Source organism: Xiphias gladius, chromosome 22, assembly GCF_016859285.1.
Source record: "Xiphias gladius isolate SHS-SW01 ecotype Sanya breed wild chromosome 22, ASM1685928v1, whole genome shotgun sequence".
In the NCBI taxonomy this organism is placed as follows: domain Eukaryota; kingdom Metazoa; phylum Chordata; class Actinopteri; order Istiophoriformes; family Xiphiidae; genus Xiphias; species Xiphias gladius.
Genome location: NC_053421.1, coordinates 7989226 through 8004062, shown reverse-complemented (window position 1 = coordinate 8004062; position 14837 = coordinate 7989226). Strand labels below are relative to the sequence as shown.

General features: G+C 39.6%; 1 protein-coding gene across 8 annotated transcripts in view; it reads right to left on the bottom strand.

The window, feature by feature from the left end:
* Positions 1–14837, bottom strand: part of plecb (plectin b) — a 118342-nt gene that overhangs the window by 43221 nt on the left and 60284 nt on the right. Inside the window, exon 1 of one of the 8 annotated variants that reach the window (XM_040117269.1) lies at positions 13845–14004. The exons of the other annotated variants lie outside the window; for them this stretch is intronic. Within the exon in view, the coding sequence (XP_039973203.1) occupies positions 13845–13860 (16 nt within the window). The 5' untranslated portion in view covers positions 13861–14004. Of the gene's footprint in view, positions 1–13844; positions 14005–14837 lie in introns of those variants that run through there. 8 annotated transcript variants of the gene reach the window in all.

The following is a 14837-nucleotide window of genomic DNA, read 5'->3' as shown; positions in this document are numbered from 1 at the left end:
TGTGGTGAAAATAGGAGGAGAAAGTGTTTTTTTTTTCCTAAATTTTAAGTTTGAGGTTTGATCATTTTTAAATATGGAAGCGACAGGGATGTCGGATTTCTTCTTCCCACACTGATGTTGCATTATCAAGCAGACATTCTGACTCTGATACAATGGACTGACTTAGTATTGCTGCTCCAGGCTTTAGCTGTTAGCTTCACAACCACCTGTTTATGTGCGGACCGGTCGCTGGATATATTCAGGGGAAGTTTATGTTGAGGTGGTCAGAACGTCAAGCCTTCTTTTCATAAATCCTTATTATCCACACTTCGCACTCTCCACATTGCTTTGTTAGTTTGTGCTCCTCCATTTCAGTGAATTTAGGAGTCCAGTTTAAATGAGTTTGGTGTAGCATTTTTCTTGGCAAATTCAGTCAGTTGGTTGATCGACCGCTTTGGTCCAAACTGAGCTCAGACCCTATTGAATGGATCGCCCGGAAATTTGTTTTGCACGTTAAGGTTCCCCTCAGGATGAATTGTAATAACTTTGGTGGTCCTTACTTTTTATTTATTGCCATCATCTGGTGAAAAAGTTTATGAAAAAATACCTATAAAACTAATAACTAATGACATTCCCATCATCCTCAACTGTACTTTGTGTTTAGTGCTAATTAGCAAATCTGCTAACATGCTAAACTAAGATGGTGAACGTATTAAACATTATTATACCTGCGGAACATTAGCATGTTTGCATTGTCACTCTGAGCATGTTTGCATCCTATATACTGTATCATTGTGAAAATGGTTTAGTATAACGACCATAAACAAATCTGACCACCAACATCATGGGTTGGTTTTATCCCACACCAGTGCCTGTGGCTCTGAAAACCACATTTTGATGAATGATTTGTGTTAGAAAGGAATCCATGATTTTGCCTCCTAAGCCTATGATTCACATCAACAAGTTTGCAGGCTAGTAAACATCAATCTGCTCTTTCACAGGCAGAGAATATGGATCTGGCTGTAACAAAAGCTAAAAAAAAATAGCTTTAAAATATATCCTTTGCTATCAATCTGTTAATAATAATTAAAAAAAAAATAAGGTTATTAGTTAGCAAAGCTGACACAGGGCACTATGTTGCTGTTTATAAAGCATATATGCCTCTACTGGATACCAACGAACATATATTTGAGCTTGCAGTCATTTAAGGCTAGAATAACCTGTATTTAAGCATTAGTGGACTGTTTTCAAACAACAAAAACAAACTAGAGGACAAAAGAATTCTAAAAATGTGTCATTATGGTTTTTGAAAGTGCTGAACTGCAGAGTAAATACAAGGGTTTAGACAGAGGCAGGACAGACAACACCTTTCATTGTAGAGGATGAAAAGCTTTAGAAAGGATTTGTTCTCCCTCTCTCCTCTCGATCTTCTCCCATTTTTCTAATCCCTGCCTTAACCCCCCTGGTGTCTCTTGGTCAGCTGAGGTGAAAGTTAAGCATTTACTGCATTACCTGGCCGCCACACCCCACAGGGAAAAGGAATGTGGATAAAACTAGGAGCAGCCTAAACACACCCAAGATCATCACCTCAGACGTTCTGTAAAGAGAAAGAGGAGGAGGACGCAGGAGGACTGCAGAGAGGAAGAGAGGCCGGACGGGGTAGCTGCCACCTGAATCACAGCACACACCGGATAGTATTTTTGCTGTGCTTTGCAGACAAAGCCGGTTGAGCAAAACCAATGACACGCCATGTAGAGAGGTATCCCTGACAGCAGGACTTTCCTTTTGAAGGCTGGGATTCATAAAGATCAAAAGCAGTATTATCCTGAGCTGGGATGCTCACTACATGACTCAAACAGTCTGGCATGTGGCACACCAAATTTAAAACACTTTAAGCCCTTTTAAATGTGACTCGAATGAGTGATTCCGTTGACAATCTTTTTAAAATCTAAAATGCAGAAACAGGAGAAAATTAAAAAACAAAAAACACAGACTCCCTTGTAATACATGGTCAAGGGCTGTTTTTCAGTCAAGTAATTCTAATGAGATCACTGAGGATTTTTAATATATAAATTGGCTATTAAGTGTGTTTAATAATAAGTTTTTGTAATCATGTTCTGTCAAGGGAACTTTACAAAAGTAAGACTTCAGGAAAGTATATATTTGACATTTGGATATTTTTATGGTCTTTAAATTTGGATAATTTTTTACGGTAATGATGTCTACGCTAATGGGCCAAATTATTCGAAATGAATGGATGTGATATAATATAACTACAGTACATTCAAATAATCAGTCTGACTTCATGTATGATTAACGCACAGGTTAAAAAACTCATCTAGCTCACACAAAAGAGTTTGTACTTGTCCATTCTAATCACAGGGATCTTTGTCAAAGCTTTGTCATGACTCACTCTCCAGTTATCATCCGCACAGATCTCCAGCCTGGCAGCAGACTTTAGATGATGTTATCAAAATTAGATCGAATGGTGAAGCTGCAAACCCAATTTAACTCAGACTCAACAAGCCTGTGGATTAGCCACGGCAGCTGACTTTAGAATAGCTGAGTGCTGAACTAACCAGCGCCACATCTGGAACTCTGTCAGTTGCTAATGTTCAATTTGGTGAATTCCAATGCAACACGGTGGTGGGGACATCAGTTTAAAACAGCATGTGGCTCCCTCTGCAGGTGAGAGCAACGAAACATGTTATGTGAGTCAAGTAGCTGAAAATGTAGTAAAGAGTAACTCGTAAAAATCAACTAACATTAAAGTAGCCAAGTGTATGTAAAGTTAGTATGTAATTCAAAAGAATAAAGTATTATGATGTTCTCTTGAAACGAGACCTGAAGATGTTTTTCCATAGTGATTTACAAAATGAAGAGCCTATATAAAGTGTAAATCGGCAAAAATTTTGGCCCGTGTTAGTGGTATTTTGTGACCAGATCTCTGTGTTTCTAATTTTCTTACTGCGGGTTTGAATGTGATTATAACCACTGACTTTTTTCCTTCCTCGTTTCCTTCACTTCACAGTGAATTATACTTTCTAAATAAAAGCACAAAACACTGCTGAATCTTTCTTTTTTTTTTTTTTTTTGGTGCTTATTGCCATGCTTTTAAGTCACTGCTGTTTAGCCACGGGCTATCACTGCTTAGTTATAACTACCAACTTCTTCTCCTCCTGTTAATCTATTGGTTGGTAAAATGTCCATTGAAAGCCCACAATGACTTTTTCCAGCTATGTGTTTAGGCCAACCCAGAGTTCAAAGGCCAAAGATATTCAGTTAACCTTTACAAAAGACAAAGAAAGGTAGCAAATAGTCGAAATTGAAAAGATGATGTCTAGCCTTTTTTCCCCACTGTTTTTAATTAACAAAGTAATTGCTGGTTAATTTCCTTTTAATCAACTAATCAATTAACTGACTAAATATTTCAGCTATAAACTAAGTATTGGGTGATTAATCAGTCGCAAGTAAGGATTTATTAGTATTCAAATTATCTGCTGAGTACAAAACCCAGAAATACAAAATTATTATATTAAGCAAATCTTCACATTTAAGAAGCTTAAACAACAGAAATTTTGGATTGTTTTTTTTTAACTTAAAAAATGACTTAAACAATCAATTGATTATCAAAATAGTTGCCAATTTATTTTCTATCAACTGACAAATTGATGGCTGACTAATTGTAATGCCCTACTTGAAATAAAATTTAAATACTGATTTTTGATCAAAAGAAGAAACAAACAACTAAAAGTACACACAAAGCAAAAGGGATTTGTTGCTACCACCCTTTATGACACAAACTACACACTATGATCCTAAAACAAATATCTGTCCACATTACTAAGCCTAGATCATGTACTGTAGGTTCCTCATTTCCTTTGTGAGCTATTAGTCCATTATTATGACGTGGTATTTCCATGTGCTATATCTCAGCCTTAGCAGTTTCCATACACCCATGTGCATGTGGAAAAAAGGAACTTGAGAGACGTCTCCATGACGGCAATAATAAACATACAACACCATGTGCTTCAGTGGTAGCTGTGACTGACTCGAACTCATGGCTGTATTTTTAGATGTAGACACGGAGGAGTCTCCAGTGTATGACCGATGTGACGTGGAAAGGAAAACACCCTCCTCCACCCACCACATTCCAAACTTGCTCTAACTGCAGGCAAACCACTAGATGGGGCCAGAGCACAACCCCGCCCAACTCCTAGATTCTGCAACCATGGCACAGTGCTGCTATCAAAACAAAAACAAAACAACAACTATGAACTATGGAAAAGAGATCTCAGGATAAAAACTCTTGCAACTTTTTAAATGAAAAAATAATAAAATGAAAATTTTTAAATGATTTTTTTCCCCACTATACTTTAACAAGCATGCTACAACATCATCTGACATCTAACAAAGAGATTTAACTATGATATGATATAACAATGACTGAAAATAAAAATATTCCAAAAATATGAATGTTTAGGAATGCAGCAATAAGTTTAACCACTAAAATTAAATCAAATATGGTATTAAAACAGATTAAGTACTGTGTAGGCTGCCATGATCAATAATACTTGCTCAGACTGTTGAATATGCAGTAGATGAATATATGTGAGCCATTATTCTTCATGTATGGTATCATATCTTAGTCTCAGCCAACATATAACATTTCTTAGATAAAACCTGACACCACCCGTGTGTACACGTGGCTTTTAAACCTGTTCATAAAGATAATGCTGCCCAGAGCTGACCTAAGGACCACTTCAAACCCACTTTAGTTAGTCATTTACAACTAGACAATACTATAAGGTTTGCTTTAAGCAATATAGCCTCATATACATTGATCAGTAAGCCTTACCCAACTGCAATCTCTAGCCAATCTGCATCTTTTTTATTTGACATTGGACCTACTTTTTAACTGTGTTATGCCCCCCCCATCTTTTCTCCCTCTCTCTCTCTCTCTCCCTCAACCCAGCTGGTCAGGGCAGACGTTCGCCCACCATGAGCTGGGTTCTGTTCAAGGTTTCTACCTGTTAAAAGGGAGTTTTTCCTTGCTGCTGTCAGGAATGCTGGGTCTCTGTAAATATAACTATAAAGAATATGGTCTAGACCTGCTCTACATGAAAAGTGCCCTGAGATAACCTCTGTTATGATTTAGCACTATATAAATAAAATTAAATTATATCGAATTGAATTATCTTCAGGCAAATGTTACTACACCTCACTGCTTGACTTCAGAAAGACAGTTTCCATAGTCATCGTGCCTCCTACCATCAAAAAAAAAAGGTGTGCCACTTGTGGATGGTCTTACGGTATGCATTGCGTGAGATAGTCACCCTATTGTGGGATTTATTACAGCCGCAGGAGCTCGAGGCAAATCTCTGTGTATGTCTTGGAAATCTTCCAAGGAGTCTGTAATGATACAGGTTGTGAGATGCACAACTGTTGCATAATGGTGAAAATACACAAAGTAAGAAAAAATACAAGTATCCAAAGAGTATAAATATAAGATAAAAATTTACAATAATCAAATTCTTATTTATACTTTTTATCTATACTTACTTATTGTAACACATTAAGTTAGACACATTACATGTAGTAATGAAAACTTAAAAATTTGGAATCAAATAGATGTATTTGAACATTTAAAAATGGTTTAAACTAAAGAAATATAGAGGTACATTATATTGACAGCAGAGGACAGATAAACAGATATGGAAAAAGTAGAAGCAGCACGTTATTGAGTGAAGCAGCTCTGTATATGATTATTTTAGGATAATAGTGTTTTCACCAGGGAATAAAAAGCATACTAAAAAATAACTTTTTTTTTTTAAAAATAAAGAGAAGCCAAAGTTCAGTCTAGAACTTGTAACTTTTGTTCAATCTCTCTAGGCACGACTATGGTAGTAACAACCATTTGGTTTCACCATGCTGAAAACACCACAGACCAATAAACTACAGTAACTCCTCCCCACCCGGTCCCTAAATCAGGTCTCTCCACTCACCTGCACAACACATCTTACTGTACAGATATCTGCTTCTTTCTCCATATGAGCTCATCTCGTGAAGATAAAACTGAAAGTTCCGTTATTCAGCCATTACAATTCTGATGGAAACATGCACAACTAAGTCCCCTGGTAGCCCTCTGTTTCAGACACACTGTGCCAGCTGGTGTAGGGAGACTTAAGAGAGAAACACGAACCACTTTCCGAGAGATGAAGGTCGCATAGTTTGCCCTGCCCCCCTCAACTTTTATAGAAAAGAAAAGATAACAGACAAGCAATTCAACAGAATTTTCATGTCATATTTCTTCATGTTGTTAGTCCTTTGTTTCATTTATAGCAGACGCATCATGTTGACTACTAGATCCATACAAAAACACCATGTTGCTCATTCATTTTAAGGTATTTTCACCAGTTAAATTTTTAGTCCACTCATGCAGTAGTGCATGCTTGTTCAATATTAACTATTATAAAATCTACATCTTGAACTGATGGTAGTGTGTTAAGACTAACTTCATAAAAAGGTTCTTTGTCAAAACTGCACTGCCCTACTGTTGCCTAGTTATCAGTGTCTGACATTTGTCCAGAGTCAGGGGAAGTGTCTGGGAGCCTCGGTTTATGTGACTGTTGTCCTGCTTCTTGGCAGTTTGAATGCGGTCCTGACGCAACAGAGATGAGTCTTTTATGATATTATAATGATTTGTTTTTCAGGGTCCTCAGCTTTCTAGATCCAATCTACAAGCATCACATACTCATCAGCTACACCACTTGCAGAGGGAATGATACGTTTGAATAGAATAAAACCACAAACATTAAACCCTAACCACGTTAAAATCACTGAGTAATGACTATGTCTGTTCAAAGGAAGCAGTATACTCCAGCTGACACACACACACCTACTGTCACCAGTCAACTTTGGGACTTGACAATTTACGACGGGGCACAGCTGCGCTGTTCCTAGGTCTCATTTAAAAGGGAAAAGGACCTAAATATGCTGTGTTCTCTTCTTACAGGGCACTGACCTCTGACACAGGACCATACAGGACGCTTTCTGATGTCTCACATGTTGCACTGACCAGAATTACTCACAGAGCAGCTTTTTTGACTGACCTGCAAACATGATTCTTTATTACCCCAGGTAGACATAAATTTGTTGATAACGAGTTGCAAATTTTAGGCTTGGCTAGGCCATATTTATAGTATGTGGAATTGAACTGAACAGGCATCATGTCCTTGCAACCTCATTTTAGACTGACCTGCAGTTTAGATTTTCAAATTTTAAATTTGAGATCAATATTCCACCATAGTTGTGGGAAATGTGGATAAAAAGCTCTGTCACAGTATATTACATTTTAGATCTTGATATTGCCATACAGTGTAGTAATGAATTTACTAGTAAATCAAAAGAAAGATAACAGAAACAGTTCTGCTGTTCCCTACACCTACTTGTGCTCTTGGAGGGGAAAAGATAGATTTTTTAAAAATGCCTTTATCCAGTGTCTTGCATTTAAAAAAAACAATGTTGGTATATTTTTATTTAATTTATTTATTAAAAGTTTTTAATCACTTTTAATAACCAGACAAAACTGTCTGTTTTTGTGTAAATCAGCATTGAATACATGACAAAATTAAGGTCCTTCAACTCATTGACGATTAAGTCATATAAAAATCAACTGAAGCCATGAAGCACTTTCATTGCAACTTTGTCCATCATGGGCTAATACAACCATAGATACTAGCTGGAGACCAACTTGCGATAGGATCACACCAGCCACGACACTCTACAACATGTTGACGTTTCAACCCATGAGTCTTGCAGAGTTGTGACGCTATCATGGCAGGCAGACAGAAAGTCAGACATATAAACATCGGCCAAATGTACTCAAAACCGCCTCTGTGGTAATTCCCGCTACAGGTGTCTCCAGGACAGTATTCTGCCACGACGACACAAACACACACGCGCAAGCATGCGCACACACATGCACACACACACACACACACACACACACACACACACACACACACACACACACACACACACACACACACACAAGGTGAAAACTAGCGGTGCTGTGGCGGTTGGTATGGATATAGCTACAACAATATGAACCATACCAAAATCTCTGATAGTTAACAACAAGCCAAGTCAGCTTAACTGCCTCTGTCCAAAGGTAATAAAACCCACCTACCAGCACTTATAAAGCTCATTAACACTTTGCATTCTGTTTTTTTAATACAAATACAAACAAAGGGTAAAAATGACACTTTTTGGTTATATAAAGGGTTATGTGCTGGACCATTGCTTGGCTGCTAAGATTGTGTTATCTTTGGACAAAGCCAGGCTAGCTGTTTCTGACACAAACAAGAAAGTGAACAAACATACATAGAACCATTCCTTTAAAATTATATTGCTGTATTAAAAAGGTACTATATGTACCAGAAAATATTTTTCATTAATGACACGGGTGGCCCTTAAATGAACTGCAGTCAGCATCCTGTTGCTCCTGCTCACATTCCGTAGGCAGGCAATTGCCAAACAGGGACGTGACATACCCGAGACTCATCCATCATGTTGATAGATGAGGGAACTAAAGTTAAACTATCAATAAAGTTGACTATTAACTATATTTGAGACTACAGACTATATTTAACTCCCCCCGAGCTGGCACAGTGCTAGAACGAAGTGTGGTGAGAGGTCTGGCTATGGGAGACTATACTTTTACGAACGTTATGTTTTTTTAAAATAGGATTTATGGAGCGTAGTATTGTTATCAGCAAGCTAGCTAGCACAATAGATTCTAGTGACGTTGAACTAATCAAGTCTCGTTGCATGACACATTTATGTGATATGTAAATGTGTCGATGTCGATAAAGCTGGTTAGCTAGCGATCGATCGCTGTTTGTCTAGCTTTCACCGAGAGGCTCAATTTTGCTGGATGATAATGCTAACTTTTAGTGAACCGGATGGAATATTGTAAATAAGATGTGTTGCCACAAGCATTAACGTCACATCCTTTGGATTATCCTGGAAAATTTGTCCCGAATCCTTTATAGAGAAATCAGTCCACAGGCTGTTAGAGGCAAGAAAGTCAAGGAAGGTCTCATTTTTTAAGTTATGTAGCAATCCTTTCACACATTTGCAATAAAAAAGTAGTTCAAATTGCTTCATATTCTTAAATATAGTACCTTTAAACTTTTTGGACTGAAACTGTAGTAAAGTCAGAACTTTGGCTTCATGACACTAACTTAGCAGAGCTGAAGGATCTGCCTTCTAGAGATGTAGAAAAATGACTCAATTCTGAACATGTAACTGGAATAATTTTTTTTTAATTTGACTATGATAGATGTTTTTTGTAGTACATGAACTGTATAACTGTATAACTGCATACAAAGATCATAGTCATTAAGTAATGCTTGCACAAGATACATTAGCATCTTTAGGTAAACTGCTGATGTCACTGTGTACTATATGGACTAATGAGTGCTGAGAAATCTGTAATGGAGGTCACGAGGGGCATAAATAAACTCCCAGCACAGGACCGGATGTGTTTCCATGGTCCCAGTGCTGCTCATAAATAAAATCAGCTCTAAATGAACAGCCTGCATGTGCTCCATGTGGCTTTTTGTCTCTCATTGGGGTTTGTTCACTATTCCCAGAGGAGAATGAGAACTGTATTCAAAGCCCCGTTGGGTTTCCCTGAGCCCCTGAGGCATAATTTCCCTGTTTATGTTGTGACTCATGCCTACTGGTTCACCAGTGGCACAGTGGTTCAGGCAATCTAGGCTGTGTAAATGCACTCATGGAAAAACACACACACACGCACAGCAAAACGCACACGCACACACGCACACACACACAGACACACACACACACACACACACACACACACACACACACACACACACACACACACACACACACACACATCTCATGGTTGAGCATTGGCTGTTTCCAGGAAGAATGATGGCTATTCCGCAAATCAGACCAAAGCCACAGCCAGAACTCAACCACTGCAGCCCACATAGCTCTATGAGAGCCTAACATTCATCTCTGAAGGAGCATTTGTTTGGAAGTATGTGTGATTAAATGGCACTCGTGGCCTTAGCATGTCAAACGGGATGTTATACTTTACCAGCATTGTAACAAATGACTTGACACATTCTCAGCTCTCAGCTCCTGTATGCGAAATATTAGCTAAAAGTGCCACCTGTTTAACCTGTTTTGTTCCTGAGATACCAGCTATGAAAATTCTTACTGACCAGTTATGCAAAACAATTCAACTTCCCATTAACATATCTGCTATGCTGTTGCTGTAACAGCTGAACCCCTGAGGTGTGAGTTTGAGTTTAAGAAAATCTGCTACAGTACATCTTGGTAGGCCCCTGAGGTTGACGTGCCAACTTTGGCAGTCTGTGGGAGGGAAAACAAACACAGATGAAAGGTCAAAGTTCAGAGAGAGAATGCACCTTGACGCACCTTGTGTGTGACACAGAGTATTTACAGTCTTATTCAGCCACAGCCCCTTTCTTCATGACCTTTCAGATGTCCGCATTCCAACACGGTCGGAAGAGAATGTTAACATCTATGTTCCCACCTCTGCACGCAACGCACAGCATACTGTATCTGAGCTAACAGTGCTCCAACGTGGGTAAAATCCCAGCAGTGCAGTATCTGCCCTCAACGCTGTAATAAGTGATAGCTCAAGCTGAGGAGCTAGAGTGGATAGAGGACAGAGCTGTCATCATGCAGAATGGATGCCAGTGAAAAGGGGGACAGTTAAGACCTGAAATCCCCATGAAGAGCACAGATCAGCAGGGACAGCAGCTGCATTTAACTCTTCACTACCTCAGACATTAAAAGTTGAGCAGACAGAACATTGTAATGACAGTGTCAGGGAAACAGTAAAATAGTGAAATGTGGAGCCATTAGCTGTAAAATATTAGTCATTAGAGATTAGAGTGATGTGGTTTTAGTGGATCACAGCAATTCAATTTTAACATTTTAGGAAAAAGGTTACATTGGATGCAAAATATTATTTGGCATAATGTATCTTTGAATGTAAAAGTTACCTTAAGCATCTTTTCAGCCAAGTCAAAATACATCTGTAGTAGCATCGTTCTATCCTTGGCTGGTACTGATCATATTATTGCCTTTACCATTAACACACAGAGTGTCGTATGTCTATTTACTCAATAAAAATAAAGTTTTGCTTTGGTTACCACCCCATCCTGATGCTGAGTTACACATAAACTACATCTCAGCCCCATATCCTCAAACTTAGTCCGTTTCACAACAGTTGCCTTCCCTGCGAACACAGCTATCTTAGATTAGAACACATTATGTGGACACTTTCCCAAGATGACATCCCCACTCTTTTGATTTTAAAAGACTAAGTAATAACAACAACACTGAACCATGCTTGCTGTATTATATAAATGTAGACAGGATACAATACCAATACGATATAATGTTAACGCTATAGGAAGAGTCAGGGGATCATCAAAGTCAATAAGATTCACACGCTGTTTTTTTTCTCATGGCAATCCATCCACCAGTGGTTAAGGTATTTCAATTCAGACAAAGATGGTGGTCATGTACTGTTGGGAGTTCTGTTTATACAAATTTAATGTTTCTCCTTGATATAGTCGTCAAAGTGTTACCACTGAACACACACACGGATTCATGTCTTTTGTGTTGCTGTCTGATGGTTCAAAGGCTGGCAGCCGGTTTGGAGACTGGCAGTGCCTCCCATCTAGCAGGTGTATTAAACCAGTTCTAAGAGACACTTTGGAATCCCCCAAGCAAGAGCACACATACACACCAGCAAAGACCTTTGATCAATAACCAAACACAGGTTTGGGAGGGACCTTACGAAGGCATTGTCGAAAAAGCACTCATCAGTCATTCTGCAGTGCAACAATAGAAAATCAGGTAAGTTCAGCTAGGTGGAGCCTGGACTAGTTTCTATCTATGCAAAATCACAATACAGGCTGTCAGTCTTTGTCAGCCGCTGCAACATGAGCCAAATTGAAGGCCTCCCACGCTGTCTGAGAGTAATGAGGGTTAATCCCTTTGCAGCTGCAAGCAAGCACAGATACTTCAATCAGCAGGTGGCAAAATGGGAGAATGGAACAGGCACAGAAAGGCCCTTGGGGCACCTCCGACCGCTCACAGTGTGCAACGACTGACAGGTTCCAAGGGTACACATGTACGTGACTAGTGCAGAGGGTAAACATGCCACGCTTGAAAGTGTGTGTGAGCTCATATGGGTCAGTAATATGACCTGTTCAGATCAGAGTCAAGAGTAACGCAATGAAAACAAACATAAGCACACATGATACATGATAAACAGAAATTTAAAATGTAAAGTTATCCTTTGCCACTCATAACACAGTCTTAATACCAAAATCAGCATTTAGCAGGCTAAACTCCAGTTAGACAGACAGATCAAGAGATCAAGCAAGCACTCCTCTATCATCCAGCTACTTTAAGACTTTACTGAGATGTTACTGTCATTGCTTATTTAACCTTTACAAAACCACTTGGTCTCAATATCCTGCAACCTGCAGCTCTCTTACCTTGCCTCTTGTTTTTTCCCAAGCGCCAAAACACAATCAGGGGGACCAAGTGCCCTAAAACCACCAGGGCGGGGAGAGTGTGTCCTGGGGGGCTTGCAGGCATTTGTTGAGACAGAGAGAAATAAGGTCCATGAGGGGATGAGCCTCGGCTGTCGTGACAGGTGGGCCATTACTGGTGAGGGGTCATGGGCGTGGCAGCAGGGACATTTTAAGAAAAGGACGCTCTGTTTTTTGCTCTTTTCCCCACCCTGGAGCCATCACTGAAAGTGTTCTTCTGGTCTGCGTCGCTGTTGTCTCTGCTTGACTATTATTCTAAGAATCCCTCAGTTTCAGTTGCTGCAGTTCAGCAGCATGAAAATGAACGACATTCTGTTTTGAAACTTATCTGATTCACTTTTGTGATTCCTTTCATTGCAACAGCTACTTCATGTTATCACTGACTATTGGCTTTCTATTTGCATTCTTGGCAGAGAACTCATTTCTGGAGCAAAAGGTCAAACCCATTAACGAACTGATTAACTAGATTAATATCCTTAGGCCACTCCAGCCTGCCTTTCATTGTTTCATCCAGCCTATCTAGAGTGAAAGGATTTTTGTAATTACAATACCCTCCAAACTTATTACTATTAAAAATCCTTAAGTTTTATTGTATTTCACAAAAACACAACTAGCTGATGACACGGCAATAAAAAGGTAATAAAACCACAGCTGTAAAAAGCCATATCTTTGTTTTCGACACAACAATAACAAGCATACTTCAGCATTGGGATTGTACAGAACCATAGCAGGTGGTTGTGGTTTTATGGCAATCTGAAATAGCCCAGACAGACACACACTGCTCTCTCTCACACAAACTTAAAACTGAAAAGTTTTGAATAAAATGCATTCTGCTTGTTGATGTCCATCAGATTCCAGACAGACGAGAAAGACACCTCCTAAAGGTGGCAAGAGCGGGGGAGGGCGTTGACATTGCCCCCACTGCCCTCGCCCATCTCTATCTACATACCGCTGAATAAAGGAAAATATACAAGGCAGCCAACCTCGCGCATAATTCAAGTCAGTCACATTGCGAACAGGTTTAAATACGGAATACAATCCGTGCTGCAGTAGCTGAAGGTTGCTGTTCGTTAAATGTGAATGTGTGTGTCTCGGCCGTGTTTGTGTGAGTGAGTGCCCCGACTGGGAACACAACAAGGCATCACACAGTGTGTTTGCCAAAAACACAAGACAAACGGAGTTAGACACAGACATACAAACCACAGCAACCCCACTCTGTGGACCTACCAGGTATGATCTTCATCTAAGAGACGACAAAGAGAGGAAGAGGAGGACGAGAGCTGGACAAAGGGGGAATGAGGAGGACAGGAGAGGCTCCTGTTTGTTTGCTCGGAACTGCCTTGTTTCTCCCCTGTGTTGAATTTTGACAGGCTGTGCCTGCTGCTTGAATCCGTCAGCCTACTCTCCCGCGGCTAAGGGAGGAGGAACGACACGTCAAGATTGGGGAAGGGGGCAGGGGCGAGGGGAGAGGGGCTCAGAGGGCAGAGAGGGGTGGGTGGCCAGGGGGAGAGGGCTGGAGCTGACTGAGGGTTATAAATATCCAGCAGAGCCAGATGATCGCACAGTGTCACAGTTAGAAACTGATGGAAGCGCTCTGGCGGGACACTTGGCAACCCTCACCCCCTAGAGACGCCCCCAAACGGCAGACCCTCCCTCCCTCTCTCTCTTCCTCTGTCGCCCTCTTTAATAATGGTGGTGGCAGGTTTATTCTTTGATATTATGTCACATTTCTCTGCAAGAAATCAGATCTCATGTCTCTGAGTCATCTGGGGTACAACATGATTAATATATGCCAGAGTTATCATTTGGACGTAATATTGTTAGCACTTACTAAAGTAGACTCATCACAATTATACTACAAGACGCATGGTTTACTAAATGATAATAAAACAGCATACAATATATGACGTAGTGTAATAGAGTTGTAGAAAACACAATTCTGCAAAGTTGAAATAGCATCACTCTTTAAATTACTTTTTTAGTTACTTTGGTGCTGATTTTCACACATCTAATTCATGGTGATCTAGAAATTTCAGATTATTTTACTGTTACCCTAATGACACAGCAAGTAATTATAAGATTGTTACTTAATGTCTGACATTTAAACTATAAATGAAATGGGTTCAACTGGATGTTTTCAATGATTTTAGGGGGGAAAAGCACTGGCACGGAACAGAAATAGCAACAAAGTGAGTAAATATGAAAACTGACAACCAACAC